Source organism: Salvelinus fontinalis, chromosome 19 (assembly GCF_029448725.1).
Source record: "Salvelinus fontinalis isolate EN_2023a chromosome 19, ASM2944872v1, whole genome shotgun sequence".
Classification (NCBI taxonomy): domain Eukaryota; kingdom Metazoa; phylum Chordata; class Actinopteri; order Salmoniformes; family Salmonidae; genus Salvelinus; species Salvelinus fontinalis.
In genome coordinates, this window is record NC_074683.1 from 26,233,401 (window position 1) to 26,258,077 (window position 24,677).

Below are 24,677 nucleotides of genomic sequence, written 5' to 3' on the forward strand. Positions count from 1 at the left end.
TCATCATTTATGCTTATAACAAATAATAAAGCATCATAGCCTACTAGAAGACTTACATTAATGTGTTACTGATGTATTTAACCGGATTAATCAGATGGCTTTCAAATTCTATTCTATTCTAATGTCCTTTCATTCACGGGTGAGCTTCCTCAGGACCAAATTGTCATGACACTCTCTCTGTCAGGAGTCGGCATGGAAACTAGGCAGCTGATGGAATAAACCTGGACTTTGCCTCTCGGGACCGCTACCACCAGTCTTCTTTTATTGAACCAGACAAGATGGCACACCTACAACTCAACTGATCATCAAACCTCTGGATGGCTGGTCCCATCACAGACCATAGTAGCCTGGTCCAAGATCTGTTGTGCTGTCTTAACAACTCGTGACAATGACCATAGGAGTTGGCAAAACAGCACTTGACAGATCTGGGACGAGGCTAAAGTAGTGTCTCATTCTAGGCCTTATAGACAGATTATAAGAAGTCAGACTGAAAGCTGAAATCCTACTCTACTGACATCTAGGGAGTTTTTCCTAGCCACTGTGCTTCTACATCTGCATTGCTTGCTGTTTGGGGTTTTAGGCTGGGTTTCTGTATAGCACTTTGTGAAAAGGGTTTTATAAATAAATAAATAAATATGATTGATCTGGATTTTTACAGGTCTCTGTGACTTAGTGAGGCAATCCATGGAATGTTTTCTTCCAATCTGTTTGACCTCATTAGAATGTCTTTCTTCATCTGCTTGTATGTAGCTGGGTGGTTGGGGATGTCCCCATTGCAAGCATCTGTAACAATTTGCAACTTTGTTCACTTGCAACAATGTAACATTTGTAGGCATATTAAGTCGACATTTCATCTGAGAGGTCTGCACTCCACACTTGTGGACATGTATGTAAAGTTTACTATAGTATCTTACACTGAATAAATCACAGCAAAATATCAGATTCAGAGATTCTTGATATTCTGAAGTCTTGTTGAGCGTAACAATAGCCCACATCCCGCGGAACCTCAGCCTACTAGGGCGGAATTGGGTGGAAACCACTATCGCTGATGTGTGGGAGGAGCTTGGAGCCTATGATGTGATAACAGGCTTCTGTTTCCAGCACCACTGCACCACTTTACGGTCTGAAAACGTATTAAAATTAATCGGATAAACTGATGTTTAAGGTCTCCGAAGGTATTTAAAATTATACATTTTTGAAGAATATAGTTTCTGATGGTGGCTGTGGGCACTTCGCTGCTACTTGTTTGGAATATACGCCTACCCGCCGCCGTTTTCGGGTCGTTTTGATTATGGAAACGTGTTATTTGAGTCACGTAGTCCAAGCCCGTCTTTCTCTGGTGGTCCTCTTGGTCGTTCTGAGACCCCTCAATGCGTGGACCTACACCTCCAGCAGCAACGATATGGATAGGGCACTGGTAACGGGGGTATACTTTTCTCCCCGGGTTACCAACTCTGAAGAAATAACTGCCATAACTGCCTTACCAAAATACGTGTTTACTACTCCGGCAACTTCTACGGACTTTAGGGAGGTATCATCACCATCATCTGAAACAGAACTCCACCACAGAGTCAGGCATTCCGATGAGAGTGAGACACGGGCGTTGAGTGAAGACACATTAGGTAAGGTGCAGTATGGTACAGACATATGGAAGAGTGCACCCTTGGGCTTCGAAAATGGGACAAGAGTTCTATACACTGTCCCATCCCGTTATGTGGCAAGGGTCGCGCAGAGTGACAATATTTAAACCTCAGTCATGATTTGATCATTGTATGTAGAAGCTATAACGGATGGTTTATTACAAGTTTATATGATTCTTGATCAACATTCCCTGGGTCCACTTGGACTAATTTAAAATAACGGCATTTAGGCTGATAACCACAGAAAAAAATAAGAAAAATCATGGATACATTTCAAATATGGATACAATGTTTGTTTAATTTGCTGACAGTCAGAAACCAACATTTAACTCACTAAATGAGTAGGTTATATAAGGCCCTGTCTGTGGGCTATCAGAATTGTACTTGGAATTCCCCACCTGAACCTGGTGTTTTTTCCACACTGACACAAGCTTCTAACCATGTTTTCCCCCTCCTGTTTGATGGTTTTGGTGGGTTATTTTCTTGTAATCTAGTGCAGGCATCCCCTCAAAGAAAATCAACTGGCCTTGGACCCTGTCATTCACCTATATGCCTATGGACATTTGATGTAGCCTTATCTAAGCCATAATAAGGTCTTCTGATAAAAAGTAACTATAAAACACATGAAGATTTAACAGTGAGTAAAACTCTAAAATGCATCAGAGCAAAAGCAAGGGCAATATTCAGTAAACACCGAACATACAGTATTCATCATAGTGATCATTTGAGCCATTACACAAAGATATCATAGGCAGCTGATAGCCTAAAGTAGATTAGAATTATACACCTTGTATTGAACAACTTCCAAGGTTTACCTTTCAATCTAATCAATTTATTTGTTGACTCATGTTTCAGGACTCTCCTAGAAATGTTGTCTACCTCCATAAATTCTTATGAGGTATTGCCAGTGACTACATGTGGAGAAAGTGTTGACTCTTTCTGGGAATAATTGCCCAGAGTTCATTAGTTATTATAGCTTCCTTGTAAGCGTACTACGGCCACTGCCAAGACGTCTGAACCTTTATGGCACAGGGGGCAGTGTGCTTGCCTATTAACTGCAGGGTTGCTGGTTCAAGTCCAGTTCTCGTTGTCCCTTCTCAATCACTACATTGGTGGCAACAGCTGGGATAACCACAATGTGTCTCAGGCCTTTACTGGAAGAATGCCTCAGTCTGCATTGGGGTTTGTGAGAGAAGTACATTTTCCGCTTTTCCAGAAGGTGAAGAGTGTCATCTCTACGTATAGAAGTGTAACAGAGTGCATTCTCTTCTGTGGCGAACACAGCAATCATCTGCACAACAACATGCACTAGGCCTACAGAACTCAAAGCCAACCGTTTTAGCCAGCAGAGCAAGAGCCACTCCGTGAGTGACAGTTGGCTTTAGATCAGGGAAGGTGTGATGTCACAGATGTACTCCAGCCAACATGCTATGGGCAACTATCACATCCACTTTATAAGTCACTGTCAAGAGGTCTGAGTCTGGACCTTTATGGCTTGCCCTGAAACCCTGGTCAAAAGTAGTGCACTATATAGGGAATGGGACCAGGGAATAGGACCAGAGCCTGGCCACAAGTTATGAAGCATTTCCATACAGGATTTACCCCAGTGTTTAACCCAAAAGGCTCATACTTTTCTGTTTCCATCTACGGGGGCGGCACCTCTGTCTCACTGGGCCATGGCTCCGGGGAACCTGCTTTCACCTGGGGCCAAAGCCAGGCCACTGATACTTTTCAGCTAGCATTTACATAACAATGACTAACTGTTAACTTTAACACCTTCTCACAAAGCATTTGTTTTGATTATGCAGAGGTTGTTGATTCTGCATGCATCAGTTCAGCTGGCTGCCTCGACAAAACTCGGCTAGCCGAACCGAAAGAGTGTGCTTGCGTACTCCCTTAAAAGATCTTCACTTGAAACATTTGAAAAAAGTGGCAATAATACTGTTTGTCACTTTTGAGACGTCGTTGCCAGTAGACAGTTCCTCAAAATAGTCAGAATTAATCTAAGATAACTCAAGAAATCTGTCATGAATTTTTGCCGAGAAGATTTTAATCGCGCAATGTTTGGTGCGGTATTACGCAATGGAAAAATTTACATGAAAACAAGTCATATCTCATTGAATGACAACAAAGACTTTATTGAAGAATCCCTACGGTTGACCAATTACCCAGGAAGGGACGTAGACTTCGGCCCCTGAACTTCGGCTTGCCTCCAGAAAAAAATGTGTCTGCACGAACATCAGAAAAAACCCTCACCGAAGTCCAAAACGAACAAAAATGTCACAAAATGTCATCATAATGTATTCACAAACTTTTCCGAACTGTTTCGGCTGGGAAGCATGTGGACGCCTTTACTGTCAGCCCTAGCTATGGAAACACAATTACACTAGAGTTTGTATTAACATAAAACACTGGTAACTCACTGGTGTGGCGGTAAGTCTCCATGGAAATGCGGTGTAAATGCACTATAAAGAGAATAGGGTGCCATTTGGGACAGAAGCAATTTCATCATCATTATGAACTGGGAGCCACAGAAGTAAACAAAGAAACAAATAACTAAACACACAAAAGCTAACTTCTTGGTCCTGCCAGCACCAATAGTGCTCCATTCCAGTCTGCTTTTGATTACAGTGTACTGAATGCAGGGCTAAGCCAGCCAGTTAGGCCAGTGGACTCCATCCAGAGAGCTTTAGTTTAGAGGCAAATGGCTTAATTCTCTAAGAGTGCGTCACAAATGAAACCATATTCCCTATATATTGCACTACTTTTGACCAGGGCCCATACAGTACCTTCAGAAAGTATTCACACCCCTTGACCTTTTCCACATTTCCACATTGTTTTGTGTTACAGCCTGAATTTGAAATGGATAAAATTTTGATTTTTGTGTCACTGGCCTAGTGTCATGACTTCCGCCGAAGTTGGTCTCTCTCCTTGTTCGGGCGGCATTCGGCGGTCGACGTCACCGGTTTTCTAGTCACCACCGATCCATGTTTCATTTTCGATTTGTTTTGTCTTCATTATACACACCTGGTTTCCATTCCATAATCGTTGTTCCCTATTTAACCCTCTGGTTTCCCCCTTGGTTTTGTCTTCATTATACACACCTGGTTTCCATTCCATAATCGTTGTTCCCTATTTAACCCTCTGGTTTCCCCCTTGGTTTTGTCTTCATTATACACACCTGGTTTCCATTCCATAATCATTGTTCCCTATTTAACCCTCTGGTTTCCCCCTTGGTTTTGTCTTCATTATACACACCTGGTTTCCATTCCATAATCCTTGTTCCCTATTTAACCCTCTGGTTTCCCCCTTGGTTTTGTCTTCATTATACACACCTGGTTTCCATTCCATAATCGTTGTTCCCTATTTAACCGTCTGGTTTCCCCCTTGGTTTTGTGCGTGTTTGTTATTGTCAAGTTGTCTCATTTTTTTTTTTTTTTTTTTTAATTTATTTTACCAGGTAAGTTGACTGAGAACACGTTCTCATTTGCAGCAACGACCTGGGGAATAGTTACAGGGGAGAGGAGGGGGATGAATGAGCCAATTGTAAACTGGGGATTATTAGGTGACCATGATGGTTTGAGTGCCAGATTGGGAATTTAGCCAGGACACCGGGGTTAACACCCCTACTCTTACGATAAGTGCCATGGGATCTTTAATGACACCCGTTTAACGTCCCATCCGAAAGACGGCACCCTACACAGGGCAGTGTCCCCAATCACTGCCCTGGGGCATTGGGATATTTTTTAGACCAGAGGAAAGAGTGCCTCCTACTGGCCCTCCAACACCACTTCCAGCAGCATCTGGTCTCCCATCCAGGGACTGACCAGGACCAACCCTGCTTAGCTTCAGAAGCAAGCCAGCAGTGGTATGCAGGGTGGTATGCTGCTGGCTTTTGTGACCTGGATTATTTTGTCTCCTTCATGGAATATTGTTTTTGAGTAAAGTAACGGTTATTACTCATCTCTGTGTCCTGCGCCTGACTCCGCCTTACCCGCATCACCTAGACTTTTGACACCTAGACACAATACCCTAAAATGTCAAAGTGAAATTATGTTTTTAGAATTGTCTACAAATTAATTAAAAATTAAAAGCTGAAATGTCTTGAGTCAATAAGTACACAACCCCTTTGTTATGGCAAGCTTAAATATTTTCAGGAGTAACAACTTGCTTAACAAGTCACATAATAAGTTGCATGAACACACTCTGTGTACAATAATAGTATTTAACATGATCTTTGAATTAATACCTCATCTCTGTACCCCACACCTACAATTATTTGTAAGGTCCCTCAGCCGAGCAGTGAATTTCAAATGGAAATTCAACCACAAAGACCAGGTAGGTTTTCCAGATCCTCGGAAAGAAGGGAACCTATTGGTTGATGGGTAAACATTTTAAAAGCAGACATCTAATATCCCTTTGAGCATGGTGATGTTATTCATTACACTTTGGATGGCGTATCAGTACACACAGACACTACGAAAATACAAGCGTCCTTCCTAACTCAGCTGCCAGAGAGGAAGGAAACCGCTAAGGGATTTCTCAATGAGGCCAATGATGACTTTAAAACAGTTACAGAGTTTAATGGCTGTGATAGGATAAATCTGAGGATGGATCAACAACATTGTAGTTACTCCACAAAACTAAACTAATTGACAAGGTGAAAAGAAGGAAGCCTCTACAGAATACAAATATTCCAAAACATGCATCCTGTTTGCAACAACGAATTAAAGTAATACCGTGACATAAATGTTTCAAAGCAATTCACTTTTTGTCCTGAATACAAATTGTTATGTTTGGGGCAAGTCCAATACAAACACATTACTGAGTACTACTCTCCATATTTTCAAGCATAGTGGTGGCTTCATGATGTTATTTATGGGTATAATTGTAATCATTAGGGACTGGGGAGTTTTTCAGGATAAAAAATAAACTGAAAGGCAAAATCGTAGATTTCCACCAGACACTAGGAGATAAATGCACCTTTCAGCAGGACAATAACCTAAAACACAAGGACAAATCTACACTTGAGTTGCTTACAAAGAAGACAGTGAATGTTCCTGAGTGGCCGAGTTATAGTTTTGACTTAAATCGGCTTGAAAATCTATGGCAAGACTTGAAAATGTTTGTCTAGCAATGATCAACAACCAATTTGACAGAGCTTGAAGAATTTGGAAAATAATATTAATTTTATTTATTTAACCTTTATTTTATGGGCAAATATTATACAATCCAGGTGTGCAAAGGTCTTAGAAACTTACCCAGAAAGACTCACAGCTGTTATTGCTGCCGAAAGTGATTCTAACATGTTTTGACTCGGGTGTGAACTGTTTATTTCTAAAAACATGTTTTCATTTTGTCATTATGGGGTATTGTGTGTAGATGTGTGATAAAATATATATAATGACTTTTGAATTCATGCTGTATGTAACACAACAAAATGTGGAATAAGTCCAGGGCTATGAATACTTTCTGATGGCACTGTATGTCTCTGGTCAAAAGTAGTGCACTATATAGGGAATACAAATACAAGTAGTGCATTTGGGAAGCATCCTAGGTCTCTCGCTCTGTGGAATGACTGTACCGTTGCTGTACTCTTCTTCCCACTATCTGCATACTGTCTGACAGCCTGACTGTTTGACTGTGTCATTGCTATGTGTTACATTCAGGATGTTATCTAGCACAAGCAGCGCTCTTCCTTGGCAGTGGTAGTAGGTTATTGTTCCAAAGCTCCCCAGCAGCAGTGTTGAGTTAGTGGACAAGTGCCAGGCTGACAGACAGGCAGACAAACAGGCAGGCTGCCACAGAGTAGAGGGGTGGAGATTTCAGGCCCCAGACCATCTATAAACCCAGCTTTAGGCCTAGGTGGAGTTTGTAGGCCCTAGTAGTAGTGGTGATACGGACAGGAACACACCACACCCGGGGTGTCTGTTTTGTTCTCATACCATGAAATAGCCTACATGTGTCATTTGCACGTGTAGGCCAAGAACTGCCCTATCTTAGTAGTAGGAGGCCTAGTCATGTATCTTTACAAACGGAAACTTAATTGGAAAAAATTAAGCAATGAACATACCAATTAATTGTTAGATTTAAATGAGATTTGTATACTTTTTAGCCTGTAGTTCTGAAAGTAGTGCCCACAAGGCAAAAGGGGTCACCAAAAACTGCGTACTACGTCACAAATGTGTATGTATGTGACCGACCGGCTTGATTCGGTCTTATATAGCAAAATTTTAAATTGTGTATTTTACATTGGATAAAAGTAGAGACTCAGAGCTAGAAAATGGCATATCATACACTACAGTTGAGGAACAATGGGAAAGTAATTCTGCTTTGAAAGTTGATAAACTTGTAACCTCACTTTTGAGAAAATGGCCCTTGAATATTTTTGTAAACCTACTGGAGAGCTCTTCTTCGTCAACACCCATTCTGCATCGTTTTTACCCTCTTAAGCCTTAGCCCCGCCCATCTCTTTAAGGATTCACATGTGAGGCCATGTACTAAACAACCAAAGATTTCAAGACTAAAGGTTGGTTTATACTACAGATATATTAATTAGTTCAATCTGGAGTTCAATCAGAGCGTTGTCACAGATTATACACGTAATGTTAGCTAGCGAGCCATCCAGCTGATGTTAGCTAGCTACCTAACAGTATGCTTTAACTTGAAATTAAAATTACTTTCTGACAAAATTAGAAATGTGAAATATCTGAAAATGTAGCTAGCTAGACTGTCTTACCCGTATACATGTATGGACGTTTCTCCCTCTCTGTCGCGGATGCCATGGTTGCCCTTAGTTTGAAGATGTAATCCGGAGACAGGTGTTTTATACAGCTTTCTGTGTTCTCTTTTCAACTCCCACTGCATATTTGCAATCAAAGACCAGAATTTTCTCCATCTTCTTAGCTATCATACTCTAAGTCCACCAGGCCTTCCACTGATTTCAAAACTCGGTCCTCCAGAAAGTGGAGAGCAACACTGATATCTTTAAAAAAAAAGCAGTGTTAGAAATGATTACCTACAATACTGACCAGCTCATGTTATAGACAGAAGCTTGCTACATGGCAGACCAATCCGAACTCATCTCCCGGCATGTCCAGCCCATCCATTATCTCAGCCAATCATGGCTAGCGGGATGGTTCCTGTCTTTTTCCATGGTTAAAGCAACTAGGCTCATAATTTAACAATTTTATTCGTTTACAGATGGCATACAAGTTTGTTATTAAGGCACATAAAGGTCACATGTTCCAGAAGGCATTTCTGCCAAAAAACACATTTTGATAAATAAATAATAGTTTACGTTCAAATGGCTCTCCTGTCAATTAGTGACGCTCAACATACTCCTAGTTTCCTGAAATAAGTCACATATGTGCACCCCGTCATTGCTCTCTCTCTCTCTCGCTCTACTGTGTGTGCGTCTTGCTAGCTGTCACTTAAATGGCGAAGGGCTGAAGCTCATTGGCTGAAACTCGAATTGCTAGAGGGCTGTCCAAATAGGGGTAAATGTAGGCAAGATGGCAGCATTCTTCCAAAAAACGGTCACTTTCAGACTAGGGATTTCGTGGCTAATTGAGGTAAAACAGTAATTCTGCTCATAGATTATGCATGTATGAACTACACATTGACACATCCATCACAAAGCGGGAGGTTTAAAAAATACTAGCGGAGCATGTCTAACTGACTGTTTTAAAAAAGCCCCAAAAAACTGTGAGCCAGAGAGCAAACTCTGCTTCAATATGAACCCAACTAACGTCTGCAGTGTGACAGTATTATAACATCTATGGCTTCTGCTATGTCAGCTTAAGGAAGGAAATGGCAAAGTCCCAAAGGCCAGAGTCACCTCCATATTTAGGGCCCAGGCTTTTGTTAGGGTAGACAGGCCTGGCTGCCAATTGTTCTCCACCCAAAATCAGAACAGCCGCAGGCAGCAACTCCTGACATCTTCCCTTTTAGCGTTTGAAGCAATATACAACCTCTCTGGGGCCATCTGGTGGTCCAGACATTTAAGTTTTTGTTTTGGGTGTCTTTCTTCCCAAATTTTTATGTAGGCCTATGTTTCACATAGCTTTCCTTGAATACAGAAAACACATACCTGTCATCCTTTTTTAATTGTATTTATATATTTATTCTTCAAAGCCACTGAACAAAACACACGTCTCTCCTCGGGCTCAACCAGTTGGACATCAGAAGGAACCCTTGGTTTGTCGACGGAGCAGAGGAGCTCTACCATTGTAGTGTCTACAGAGGCTACCACACAGTGGGAGGACAAGACCAGAGTAACACCAGACCACCTACCAGAGGCCTACTCTGGGCTCCCAGCACAACTCAGGGCTTTGACTGAAACAAAACGCTCAGTAGAACTTAAGTCAGTGTCTGTTACGGAAGCCAGACCACCTCAGGACAGCCCTGATGCTGACAGCAGTCTCAGAGGGGACCAGTCCACAAACCGAGGTACTGTGGATCTCAGAGAGGACCAATCCACAACCCAAGGCACCGTGGGTCTCAGCGAGGACCAGTCCACAAACCAAGGCATTGAGGGCCTCAGAGAGGACCAGTCCACAAACCGAGGTACTGTGGGTCTCAGAGAGGACCAGTACACAAACCGGGGAACCTTGGGTCTCAACGAGGACCAGTCCAATATCCGAGGCACAATGGGTCTCAGCGAGGACCAGTCCACAAACCAAGGCACTGAGGGCCTCAGAGAGGACCAGTCCACAAACCGAGGTACTGTGGGTCTCAGAGAGGACCAGTCCACAAACCGAGGTACTGTGGATCTCAGAGAGGACCAATCCACAACCCAAGGCACCGTGGGTCTCAGCGAGGACCAGTCCACAAACCAAGGCACTGTGGGCCTCAGAGAGGACCAGTCCACAAACCAAGGCACCGTGGGTCTTGGAGAGGACCAGTCCACAAACCGAGGCACCGTGGGTCTCAGTGAGGACGAGTCCACAATCCGAGGCACCATGGGTCTCAGAGAGGACCAATCCACAACCCAAGGCACCGTGGGTCTCAGCGAGGACCAGTCCACAAACCAAGGCACTGTGGGCCTCAGAGAGGACCAGTTCACAAACCAAGGCACCGTGGGTCTTGGAGAGGACCAGTCCACAAACCGAGGCACCATGGGTCTCAGAGAGGACCAGTCCACAAACCGAGGCACCATGGGTCTCAGAGAGGACCAGTCCACAAACCGAGGTACTGTGGGTCTCAGAGAGGACCAGTCCACAAACCAAGGCACCGTGAGTCTCGGCCAAGGACAGTCAACAGATACTCTCAGGCAGGACCAGTGGACTGACCTAGGAACCATGGCTCTCCCCATCCCTGTCCACACCGACCGCACCTACATCTCCTCCACTATGAGTCGAGCGGGAGAGAGGACCTTACTGTCTGTGAGCTCCAACAGCACCTCCATGTACCCTGAGGACTCCACCTGGGGCCTCCCGACGGGCCGCACCGGTGCCAGGGCTGGGGATGTTACCGACAGGATACCCTCCACCGGACCTGACCATGGGCATGACGCTACGTCTGGGTCTGACTCTCTCCCCCACTCCAACACCAACTCTTCACAAGGTAAACAACCTTCTGAAATTCCCTCTTTGTGTATTTGTATGTACAGTATGTATATGTCTACCGGGGAGAATGGGATATGCAAAATACTAATTTCCATTTCTCATGTTGTAAATGGACAAAAAGTAATCTTCTTCTCCCTCTTCCTCTTCTTCTACTTATTCTAAACAGAGTGGCCTGGTGGTTCTTCCTCCAGAGGGACCAACCCGCTGACTGGACCCCCCAATGTGACCCAACAGCAGGACCTCACCTCTCTGGTTTCGGAGGGAACCCCCTACTCCACCCCCCCTCTCAGCGTGGCTGATAACCACAGCAGACGGGACACAGACACAACAGATTCCAGTCAGCCCTCCAGAAGCAGGACGTCCCAAACAGAAGATGGGGTCCCTGATTCTTCCCAGCCCCCCATCCTGTTTTCAGAAGGACCCAGCCATCCCAGCACCAACACCTCTCAGGGAGGAGATAGAGATACTCCCTCCATCATGGTCACCGGGTCTGGCACTTCCACGGAGTCCTCCACAGGTGCCCTCAGCACCCAGGGGGGCCAGGGTGAGACAGAAGGAGTCACATCACTCCACACAGAGGACACACCTACAATCGTAGGTCTGGCTCTAACTACTGCTCACCCGACGCTACGAGAAAGTGCCACCGCCCTGGACGACTTCCTGTCCCGGTTCATCTCAAGCCAGCCTCCCTTTGTCCCCAGGACAGAGCAGCCATCGTCGGCGGTGACCACAGCGGTCCTGATGTCCACCACATCCGTGACCGTTACGATGATGTCACAGGTCACTGAGGAGGAGACCTACAGATTTACTACGGCAACCAGCACCACACTGACACCCCCCCTGGCCACGACAAGGATGGTTCAGCTTAGCACCACCACCTCCGTCGAAGCCCAGACTCAACCTACCACCATCCCTACCACCATTACCACTGAGACCACTCTGGGTCTCCAGACCTCGGCTTCAACCCCCCAGCGCCCAGCTACCCTTCAGACCCAGACCCAGGAGCCCTCAACAGGGGTGAGCTTCACCGACGTCACCAGCTCCACCGATGTAACCACCTTGCACCTGGAGACCAGCACGGCCACACCGGGGAACACCACGCCCCACAGCGGCCAGGCCATCACCACCACCACTACTACAGCCCCCTCTTCCTACAGCCACAGCACCACCACCAGGAGCACAGTGGAACTGCACGCTACAGGGAAACACACTGACAGGGGGACCACTGAGGTAGAAGTGACCACAGCTCCAATGGACATCAGATCTACACCTCAGACACCAGGTTTGTCAACAGTCTATCTTTAAAAGCTTTTATTCTGCTAAAGTCAGTTTTTCCCTGAATTTAGCTGGAAACGTGGAATGAAGATGTGTGTATTCCCAAAGCCTAATGACTGTTGTTTGGAACAATGAAGAAAATCTATGAACTGCATTGATATGAAATGCAGTACATCAGTCTGAATCCATCTCTCTTCTTTAGGTAGTGCCTGTGAGCCCAACCCCTGTCTGAACGGAGGTGGGTGTGGACAGACCGATGGAGGGGGGGAATTCACCTGTTACTGTCTGTCAGCATGGACAGGACCTACCTGCAATGAGGGTGAGTTCAACCTACCATTCCCAGCCTTCTAGGCAGAGTTCACCTGTCCAGTGTTTGTGTTCTTTTGCCCATCTTAATCTTTTCTTTTTATTGGCCAGTCTGAGATATGGCTTTTTCTTTGCAACTCTGCCTAGAAGGCCAGCATCCCGGACTCCCCTCTTCACTGTTGACGTTGAGATTGGTGTTTTGCGGGTACTATTTCATGAAGCTGCCAGTTGAGGACTTGTGAGGCGTCTGTTTCTCAAATTAGACACTCTAATGTACTAGTCCTCTTGCTCAGTTGTGCACCGGAGCCTCCCACTCCTCTTTCTATTCTGGTTAGAGACAGTTTGCGCTGTTCTGTGAAAGGAGTAGTACACAGCGTACGAGATCTTCAGTTTCTTGGCAATTTCTCGCATGGAATAGCCTTCATTTCTCAGAACAAGAATAGACTGAGAAGAAAGGTCTTTGATTCTGGCTATTTTGAGCCTGTAATCGAACCCACAAATGCTGATGCTCCAGATACTCAACTTGTCTAAAGAAGGACAGTTTTATTGCTTCTTTAATCAGAACAACAGTTTTGAGCTGTGCTAACATAATTGACAAAGTGTTTTCTAATGATCAATTAGCCTTTTAAAATGATAAACTTGGATTCGCTAACACAATGTGCCATTGGAACACAGGAGTGATGATTGCTGATAATGGGCCTCTGTACGCCTATGTAGATATTCCATAAAAGATCTGCCGTTTCCAGCTACAATAGTAATTTACCACATTAACAATGTCTACATTGTATTTCTGATCAATTTGATGTTATTTTCATGGACAAAACATTTGCTTTTCTTTCAAAAACAAGGACATTTCTAAGTGAACCCAAACTTTTGAACGGTAGTGTTTATATATATATTTATTTAACTAGGCAAGTCAGTTAAGTACAGATTATTATTTACAATGACGGCCTACCAGAAGGCAAAAAGCCTCCTGCGGGGACGGGGGCTGGGGTTAAAAATATAAAATTAAATTAAAATATAGGCCAAAACACACAACACGACAAGAGAGACACCACAACACTACACAAAGAGAGAGCAACAGCAACACAACATGACAACAGCATGGTAGCAACACAACATGGCAGCAGCACAACATGGTAGCAGCACAAAATATGGTACAAACATTATTGGGCACAGACAACAGCACAAAGGGCAAGACAGTAGAGACAACAATACATCACGCAAAGCAGCCAGAACTGTCATTAAGAGTGTCCATGATTGAGTCTAGGCGACCCTAGCAACCTGGCTGAGTAACAGAGGTGTGAACACCCTGTTTACAACCCATAGGGAGATGGATGCCTATTGCAGCAGCTATAGAGCCCCATGTCTCTTGGCCCAGGATCAGAGAGAGTTTTAGTGAGGGTTTAATGATTCAAGTTTTGTGCAGTTTTGTGTAACTGATCTCTGTCATCTGTCCTCTGTCAGCTGTACTCTGTCCCTGTCCTCTGTCTATGTATCTGTGTTGCTTTGTTTGTCCATATGTGAAAATATCTTTATATTGCTGATTGTATTCACTATTGTCATCTTGTCCTCTATGTTCATACTGCCCTCTCTGTCCTCTGTCTCTGCTGTGTTCAGATGTGGATGAGTGTGAGAGTGGCCCCGGCCCCTCAGGCCCGTGTCCCAGTGACTCTGCGTGTGTTAACACCAGGGGCTCCTTCAGCTGCGAGTGTCCCCTGGGCCTTGACATTGAGAACGGACGAGACTGCACGCGAGGTACGACTTAACAAACAGTACATACAGCCTTTGTTGACAGTCTCATATGACGATAAAAATAGAAACAATATTTAGCTCTTTATTTTTGAGGTGATGTTGTAAGACATTTTTACTACTAATCATACAACTAAACATACATGCTTTATTTACAAGTCTCATATCACATGAAAATATAAACAATACGTAGGGGCTTGTTTTGGTTATATTAGATCAAATCAAATCCAATTTTATTGGTCACATACACATATTTAGCAGATGTTATTGTGGGTGTAGTGCAATGCGTGTGTTCCTAGCTCCAACAGTGCAGTAGTATCTAACAATACACAACAATACACACACATGTAAAATAATGGAAATAAGAAATAAATAAATATTAGATTGAGCAATTTCGTAGTGGCATTGACTAAAATACAGTAGAATACAGTATATACATATGAGATGAATAAAGCAGTATGTAAACATTATTTAGACATTATTATAGTGACTAGTGTTCCATTGTTAAAGTGACCAGTGATTTCAAGCCTATGTATATGGGGCAGCAGCCTCTAAGGTGCAGAGTTGCGTAACCGGCTGGAAACCGGCTAGTGATGCTATTTAACAGTCTGATGGCCTTGAGATAGAAGCTGTTTTTGTGTCTGTCGGTCCCAGCTTTGATGCACCTGTACTGACCTGGCCTTCTGGATAATAGTGAGGTGAACAGGCCATGGCTCATGTGGTTGATCAGGTTATGTTATAGGTTATGTCAGCGATCATCAACTAGATTCTAGATTTTTTTTCGTAACAAGATGATTGGGGGGCGGAACATAATTACAAATAATTTGTAGACTGCAAATTGACTGCAAGAAGCCCAAACAGATATAATATTTTACTAAAACATGATTTCCAACCTTGCTTACATTTGTATACGATCACGTTTCTCTCTATTATGCGTCGGAATACTTTGGAACAGATTTCTTACATTAAAATCACTTGGAGTTGATTTCCTGTCCAACAATGAAAATTATAAATACATTTTTTTTGCTCTGAAATCTTGTGGGGGGGGGGGGGGGGGGGGGGGCTAATTAAACCCCCCGCGGGCCAAATTCAATGCAGGGGTTGCCAGTTGGGGGACCCTGGGTTATGTTATTAGGTAATGATAAGATAAGACACTACCAATCGTATTGATGTATTCATTCTCAATAAAGGGTTAGCTATATTTCATGAGTTGAAATAAATGACTGTAAACTTTAGAGACAGTCTTGAACCTTAGTTAACCACAGTGTCTGTTTACCTCTACAGCAAAAACTTTCTTAGGGACGTTCAGTGTCAACAACTCTTACTATGACCCACTGCTCTCCAGGAGCGCCACACTGCATGAGATCCAGAGAGAGATCAACCAGCTGGTAAGGACAGGGACAGGCTGGGAAGTAGAGTTGCAGAAGGAGGGAATATTCCCTGTCTACATCCCTGAATATTCCCTGCATACATCCCAGAATATTCCCTGTATACATCCCTGAATATTACCTGTATACATCCCTGAATATTCCCTGTGTACATCCCAGAATATTCCCTGTATACATCCCAGAATATTCCCTGTATACATCCCAGAATATTCCCTGTATGCATCCCGGATCATTCCTTGTATACATCCCTGAATATTCCCTGTATACATCCCTGAATATTCCATGTATACATCCCAGAATATTCCCTGTATACATCCCTGAATATTCCCTGTATACATCCCTGAATATTCCCTGTATACATCCCTGAATATTCCCTGTATACATCCCTGAATATTCCCTGTATACATCCCTGAATATTCCCTGTAACCAGTAAATTTGGAATCTCTCAAGAATGTTGGTATGTTTGCTAGATTACTGGGAGTTTTGCAACCCTAGTGTGGAGAGAGGAATGACTATCACTGACATTGTGTATTGTGTATTTGTTGTAGTGATGCAGCAAACCTGTTCAATCAATGTGATAGATGTATTAGGAATGTAAGGAAGATATAATTAATGTATTATAAATAATTAAATGTGATCATGCCCGACCAATAATATTTAGCCCCACTCTTTTTTCACTCTTTTTTTTTTACAGCTCAATGCCTCATTATCAATTCTGCGTGGTTACCGGCGCTCTACGTTGAGTAAAAAGTGAGTTTCGTCTTCCCCCATAAGATTGTCTTTGCACAACATGCATGACAACATTGCATGTAAAGTGTAATAAAAAATCAAGCAATACCAATACACTCTTCATACATTTAAAAGGACTTTATTGTAATGGATGTTAAATAGAACAACAACTTTACAACTCTGATGCTTTTCAGGATTTAAATGGACTTTAAATTAAGTTTGCTGTGATGTGTGTGTGTGTTCCAGAGGGGAAGACGGAGTTCATATCTCCGCTGTCAACATGTTCTCCCTCTCTGCTGACGTGACCAGCTCTGAGATCTACGACAGCATACAGCTGTCTCTGAACAACTGTAACAGCACTGCTGGACACTGCAGAGTGGTGGTCACTCACCAGCTCTCCTATCAAGGTACAGCACTCTCTACATCCCTCAATCATGTGCCCTCATTTATTTTTTTGTCATTTAGCAGACGCTTTTATCCAGAGCGACTTACAGAAGCAATTGTGGTTAAGTGCCTTGCTCAAGGGCACATCGGTATATATTTTTATCTAGTCGACTCAGGGATTTGAACCAGCGACCTTTCGGTTAATTACCCAGCACTCTTAACCACTAAGCTACCTGCCGCCCCTCTCATCTTCCACCATTCATCATCCTCAGTCCTTCTCCCTCGTCTTCGAGACCAATCCTCTCCTCTTTACTCTAACCCTAACCCTTACCCTGAATGACTATAACAGCACCGCTGGTCACAGCAGAGTGGTGGTCACTCACCAGCTCTCCTATCACGGTAACAGCACTCTCTTCCTCTCTCAACTTCCTCCATACTCCGTTTTCCCCTCTTTCACCCCCAGCTTCATGACCCATCCTCACCGCTTTCCCCTAATCCCAGTTTTAAAGGATTAGTTCATCCTAATTTCAAAATTACATATTTGTTTTGTTACCTTGTAAGCAGCCTGTGGGGACAAAGGCAGAATTCAATCCATGCATTGGGTTTGTGTACCCCGTCACTGCCACCATCTGCTAACTTTAGCATTTTCTAGCCCAAAAAATGATGTAAGTCATTGTATGACATTAGCATGTTTTACATTTCATACCTGACCCTGCTACAACCATCCTAATCTACCCCTCTCCTATCTCTGCCCCTCAGTTGAGAGTCTGTGTCTGGCTCAGAACACCCAGTGTCACCTAGAGCGTTCCTTCTGTGCCGACTCCAATGGGACAGCCTACTGCCAGTGTCAACCAGGGTACTTCAAACTCAACCCTGAGGACCAGTCCTGCCTAGGTGAGGCCTGAAACGAGAATAAGGTGGAGGGTAGTCCTCCATCTTACCTAGGTGAGGGCTGAAACGAGGATAAGGTGGAGGGTAGTCTTCCATCTTGCCTGAAACGAGGATAAGGTGGAGGGTAGTCCTATATCTTGCCTAGGTGAGGGCTGAAATGAGGATAAGGTGGAGGGTAGTCCTCCATCTTACCTAGGTGAGGGCTGAAACGAGGATAAGGTGGAGGGTAGTCTTCCATCTTGCCTGAAACGAGGATAAGGTGGAGGGTAGTCCTTCATCTTGCCTAGGTGAGGGCTGAAACGAGGATAAGGTGGAGGGTAGTCCTCCATCTTGCCTAGGTGAGGCCTGAAACGAGGATAAGGTGGAGGGTAGTCTTCCATCTTGCCTAGGTGAGGGCTGAAACGAGGATAAGGTGGAGGGTAGTCCTCCATCTTGTCTAGGTGAAGGCTGAAACGAGGATAAGGTGGAGGGTAGTCCTCCATCTTGCCTAGGTGAGGGCTGAAACGAGGATAAGGTGGAGGGTAGTCTTCCATCTTGCCTAGGTGAGGGCTGAAACGAGGATAAGGTGGAGGGTAGTCCTCCATCTTGTCTAGGTGAGGCCTGAAACGAGGATAAGGTGGAGGGTAGTCTTCCAACTTGCCTAGGTGAGGGCTGAAACGAGGATAAGGTGGAGGGTAGTCCTCCATCTTGCCTAGGTGAGGGCTGAAATGAGGATAAGGTGGAGGGTAGTCATCCATCTTGCCTAAGTGAGGCCTGAAACGAGGATAAGGTGGAGGGTAGTCCTCCATCTTGCCTAGGTGAGGCCTGAAACGAGGATAAGGTGGAGGGTAGTCCTTCATCTTGCCTAGGTGAGGGCTGAAACGAGGATAAGGTGGAAGGTGGTCCTCCATCTTGTCTAGGTGAGGGCTGAAACGAGGATAAGGTGGAGGGTAGTCCTTCATCTTGCCTAGGTGAGGGCTGAAACGAGGATAAGGTGGAGGGTAGTCCTCCATCTTGTCTAGGTGAGGGCTGAAACGAGGATAAGGTGGAGGGTAGTCTTCCATCTTGTCTAGGTGAGGCCTAAAACGAGGATAAGGTGGAGGGTAGTCTTCCATCTTGTCTAGGTGAGGCCTAAAACGAGGATAAGGTGGAGGGTAGTCTTCCATCTTGCCTAGGTGAGGGCTGAAACGAGGATAAGGTGGAGAGTAGTCCTCCATCTTGCCTAGGTGAGGGCTGAAACGAGGATAAGGTGGAAGGTAGTCCTCCATCTTGTCTAGGTGAGGGCTGAAACGAGGATAAGGTGGAGGGTAGTCCTCCATCTTGTCTAGGTGAGGGCTGAAACGAGGATAAGGTGGAGGGTAGTCCTCCATCTTGTCTAGGTGAGGGCTGAAACGAGGATAAGGTGGAGGGTAGTCCTCCATCTTGCCTAGGTGAGGGCTGAAACGAGGATAAGGTGGATGGTAGTCTTCCATCTTGCCTAGTTGAGGGCTGAAACGAGGATAAGGTGGAGGGTAGTCCTCCATCTTGTCTCGGTGAGGGTTGAAACGAGGATAAGGTGGAGGGTAGTCTTCCACCTTGCCTAGGTGAGGGCTGAAACGAGGATAAGGTGGAGGGTAGTCCTCCATCTTGTCTAGGTGAGGGCTGAAACGAGGATAAGGTGGAGGGTAGTCCTCCATTTTGCCTAGGTGAGGCCTGGAAGGGTGGAGCAAGCAGACGTTAAAGCATACCATAGCAAAACGTTTCGCAATGCAAAACAAAAAACACGTAGTCCCTGCGGGGTTTCAGTGCGTTTCTTCCTTTTGGTGCCTCGTGAATATAACCCAGCATCGGTCAAACATATCTTATGTCAAATTCACTTTATTTATTTGTATTTCATTTTAGCAGGCAGCTTTTTGAAAAGAAAATGTATTATGAAACAAAAATGTTGTTGCTTTGAAATGATTGTGAAATGACATCTTACAGAATGCGGTGATGGTCTGAAACGGATCAATGGAACCTGTGTCAGGTAAGCAATGACAACTCTAATCATCTAATCCACTGGACCATTCCATTAATACATGTTATTAATGATTTTTTGGTCTTATGTTTGGTTGTTTATATCTTTCAGGTGCACATTTGGATTTGGAGGATTCAATTGTGGAAATTGTAAGGAGGAGACTTTAATGACTTAAATTATCATTTAAAAAGTGCGAGAAAAATATATAATGGAGAATCAAGACAACATTTTAATCACTTAACTCTTTAGTTGTTGTCATGGTTATTCTTTCTGCACTCACAATCACAACGTAGACCTCCAGTTTAATCATAACATTTTGTCTTTCTTCTAGTCTACAAGCTGATAGCTGTGGTGGTATCGCCAGTAGGGGGTGCCCTACTCCTTGTTCTCATCATCGCTCTCATTGTCACTTGCTGCAAGTAAGATTCCATGACATTATTGCTGTAGTTATAACCATGTAATAACACAGTAGTAAGAGGGCAACCCCTAATTCCTTATTCTCAGTCCATGTTGTGCCATATTAGAAAAACTTAATTGACCACACAATTTGTAATAACTGTTATAAGTGTTTATAAAACAATTGAGTGAACTTAAAATATTTTGTGTATCTCTTTCCAGGAAAGACAAGAATGACATCAACAAGATAATTTTCAAAAGTGGCGATTTTCAAATGTCGCCGTACGCAGAGTTCCCAAAGAGTAACCGTGTTTCTATGGAGTGGGGGAGAGAGGCCATCGAGATGCAGGAGAACGGTAGCACCAAGAACCTGCTACAAATGACAGACATCTACTACTCTGTATGTATAGACACTACTACTCTGTACATATAGAATCTACTCCTCTGTACATATAGAAACTACTACACTGTACGTATAGAAACTACTACTCTGTACATATACAAACTACTACTCTGTACATATACAAACTACTACTCTGTACGTACAGTATATGTCTATGTACTCTATGTATAAACATCTATTCTCTATAAGCACAGACATCTAGCGGTATATAAAGAAACACAACACAATGTTAACAAGACATGAACATAGCATTTCTCTAGAAGACAATAGACAAACCAATTAGACAGAAGGGCCACTACGTTTGTTATTTTTGGTCCACCATAGCAGGTAAGGATTAGCATACACCGGTCTCTTTCTCCCCCCCCCCCGTTGATACTGACCACCCCATCCCTGTGTTGCAGCCTGCGTTACGTAACTCTGACCTAGAGCGTAACGGCCTCTACCCGTTCTCTGGCCTGCCAGGCTCCCGTCACTCCTGTATCTATCCCGCCCAATGGAACCCTTCATTCATTAACGACGACTCACGACGTCGAGACTACTTCTGACGCCCAGCTACTCTGCCGCTTGTCCTGCCTAGCCAGCCAACTCCACCTCTGGCCCTGCCTAGCCAGCCAACTCCACCTCTGGCCCTGCCTAGCCAGCCAACCCCACCTCTGGCCCTGCCTAGCCAGCCAACTCCGCCTCTGGCCCTGCCTAGCCAGCCAACTCCACCTCTGGCCCTGCCTAGCCTGCCAACTCCACCTCTGGCCCTGCCTAGCCAGCCAACTCCACCTCTGGCCCTGCCTAGCCAGCCAACTCCGCCTCTGGCCCTGCCTAGCCAGCCAACTCCACCTCTGGCCCTGCCTAGCCAGCCAACTCCACCTCTGGCCCTGCCTAGCCAGCTAACTCCCTCTGGCCCTGCCTAGCCAGCCAACTCCACCACTGCCATAAGCCTAATTTACACACCTTCTACTTCCCTTCAAAGTCCACACAAGGTCCGCATCTCCTACTTGGCAAAGTGTCCTGCGGACGCAGAGATTTCGTCCGAACGGACAGCAGTGGACATTCGATTTTGCATAATTTCGTTTGAGTGGACCTAGCGGACAGCTCAGAAGTGGAAGGTATAAATTAGGCTTTAGCCTGGTCCCAGATCTGTTTGTGCTCTTGCATACTCCATTGCTGTCCTTGTCAAGCCAAACATGGCAATGAGTGATAAGGAGTTGGTATGGTAGCATAAACACACTGGCACGCAGGCTACCGCTGCCTGGTCTACAGCCAACCACATCCATGATTAAGTGCACCAAAAACACTTCACACTGATTTGATCAGTGCACATTTGATCATATGATTTGATCGTATGTCAAAAGCAATAATAAAAGCAATCCATAAATTATTAAAGTTACAGTGTATACCATGTATTCATAATGTGTGGATGCATGTCTGTCTGTTCTGCAAAGTGTGTGTGTGTGTGTGTGTGTGTGTGTGTGTGTGTGTGTGTGTGTGTGTGTGTGTGTGTGTGTGTGTGTGTGTGTGTGTGTGTGTGTGTGTGTGTGTGTGTGTGTGTGTGTGTGTGTGTGTGTACTGAAAAAGCAGGTTGAAAGAGAATGCTGCAAAAACTTGTTTTGTCAAGTATTGTTACATTGTGCAAAGATATTTAACGGCATGACACAGATGGAAAATCAATGTACTGTATTTGTCAGATGAAGAATAGATGCACCAAAGTGGTTTCCTATGACATATTGAATGATGGTCAAGCTGCCGTCTGTCGATCGGAACAGTACAACAGTTTTTGTAATTTATTGAATGTATTTCAACAGTTAAAAATGTATGAAGACATGTTCAACATGTTACATTGTCAGAGGGCCTCCCACCCTGTTCTGTAGAGACAAACATCTGACGTTTGGAACACAAAAGGATGTGTGTGCGTGTGTGTGAGTGGACGCGTGTGTGGATGTGTTTAAGTATACTTGTGGGGACCCACATTTGACTAACTGGGGACATTTTGTTGGTCCCCACAAGGTCAAATGCTATTTCAAGGGGGTTTAGGGTTAAGGTTAGAATTAGTGTTAGGGTTACAATTAGGTTTAGGGTTAGGATTAGGAGCTACGGGTTAGGTTTAAGGTTTGATTTACAGGTTAGGATTAAGATTAGGTTACGGGTTAGGGTTAGGGAGAATAGGATTTTGAATGGGACTGAATTGTGTGTCCCCACATAGTTTGTTGTACAAGACTGTGTGTGTGTGTGTGAATCTTGGATTAATTCAGTTCAATAAACATGCTAAGTGTCAGCTCTCATTTATGGTTTGCATAGAGATGTACTATATTTGTAGATAGAGTACCCTTTTATATCTTTGTTGTCTTCCTTCTAATATGAATGGTCTATTACCTCTGGCGTTTTAGTCAGACATGCATATTTAATAAATAAAATAACATTCTGTACAATTGCCTGTCTGTTGACTCTTTAAATGTGATCATTGGGGGAAGTTATGTTTGCATGATCACACTCAAGCTCAGAGCCCATATTTGTAAAGCATCTGAGAGTAGGAGTGCTGATCTAGGATCAGTTCTGCCTTTTAGATTATATGGTCAGGGGGGACCAGACCCTAGATAAGCAATCCTATTCTGAGTTGGTTTATGAATACAGACTTCATGTGTTGTTAATCTCATAGTGATATGGGCTATGTCCCAATTTGATTTGATTTGGTATAAGAAATATGGTGTAAAAATTCCCACTAGCCCATGCCTCTACCAATCCACTGCACAGTCAGATGAGGGTCATCACAGGGATCCTGCAGGGAATTCTCTACTTCCTTTGTGCTCTGTGGAACTTCATTGATTTCTTCAGCTACCAATTATCCTCTATACCCTTGACTATTATTATAGCCTGTCCATAATTATTGGCACTCTTGATAAAAATGAGCAAAAAAGACTGTATAAAATATATAATGCAAATACTGAGCTATATTGTATGCTCAACAAAATTGGGAAATTATAGTATTTTATGCTAATACAATTGTTCAGAGAAAGAGATTTTGTTTATGAAATAATAAAACAAATCTAAAAAAAGATAAGAGGTCAAAGCTCTAGCACCCTCCCCTTGCAAGGATAAGGACACAGCCTTTTCTCAAATGTTTTATGAGATTGGGAGGGATCTTAGACCATTCCTCCATGCAGAATCTTTCCAGATCCTTGATATCCTTCATCTGCTATTATGGACTGCCCTCTTCAATTCAAACCACAATGGGGTTCAAGTCAGGAGACTGAGATGACCATTGCAAAATGTTGATTTTGTGGTCAATTAACCATTTCTTTGTGGATTTTGATTAGTGCTAGGTATTATTGTCTTGCTGGAAGACACACTTTGGACCAAGTGTCGGCCTCCAGACAGAAAAAAACAGGTTTTTGGCTAAAATGTCTTGGCACTTGGTAAAGTTCATGATGCTGTTGTCCTTAACAAGGGCCACAGGACCAGTGCAAGTAAAATAGCCCCAAAACATCAAAGATCCACGACCATATTTTCCCGTAGGCATGAAGTACTTTTCTGCATATGCTTCCGTTTTTCGACACCAAACCAATCACTGGTGTGCATGGCCAAAGAGCTCTATTTTCATGTAATCTGAGCATAGCACCGGTTTCAATCCAAGTGCCAATGCCTGATATGGCAGGTCACATGAAAATAGAGCTCTTTCATACAGTACCTACGGAAAGTTGTAATTCTCAACAATGGCTCCAGAAATAACAATAACTGAAATAACCAGAAATAACAGCACTAACATCACTTACACCCATAGCCACGGGATGTAGGGGTGTTGAGGGTGCTACAACACCCCCAGATAAATCACAATAAAATAAATATGAATCATTATTATTTATTTGTATTGAAAAAAATACAATTTCCACAAAATTATTGAACTAGGCCTTTATTACTCTTGTATGGTATCAGCCCACCAGTCGACAGCACCCCCAACCCAAAACGTCTTCCCGCGGCTAT

The 24,677-nt window shown here is 43.9% G+C and overlaps 1 protein-coding gene across 1 annotated transcript; it reads left to right on the forward strand.

The window, feature by feature from the left end:
- The first annotated feature begins 1,076 nt into the window (after window positions 1–1,076).
- On the forward strand, window positions 1,077–23,128 carry LOC129816561 (protein HEG-like). The gene is made up of 14 exons (XM_055871151.1): window positions 1,077–1,622; window positions 9,777–11,207; window positions 11,376–12,491; window positions 12,687–12,803; window positions 14,411–14,548; window positions 15,827–15,930; window positions 16,625–16,680; window positions 16,906–17,066; window positions 17,803–17,937; window positions 19,876–19,918; window positions 20,021–20,058; window positions 20,241–20,328; window positions 20,528–20,705; window positions 21,110–23,128. The coding sequence occupies exons 1-14, from the start codon at window positions 1,292–1,294 to the stop codon at window positions 21,251–21,253; spliced, it is 4,080 nt and encodes a 1,359-aa protein (XP_055727126.1). The 5' UTR covers window positions 1,077–1,291; the 3' UTR covers window positions 21,254–23,128.
- The last annotated feature ends 1,549 nt before the right edge of the window (window positions 23,129–24,677 follow it).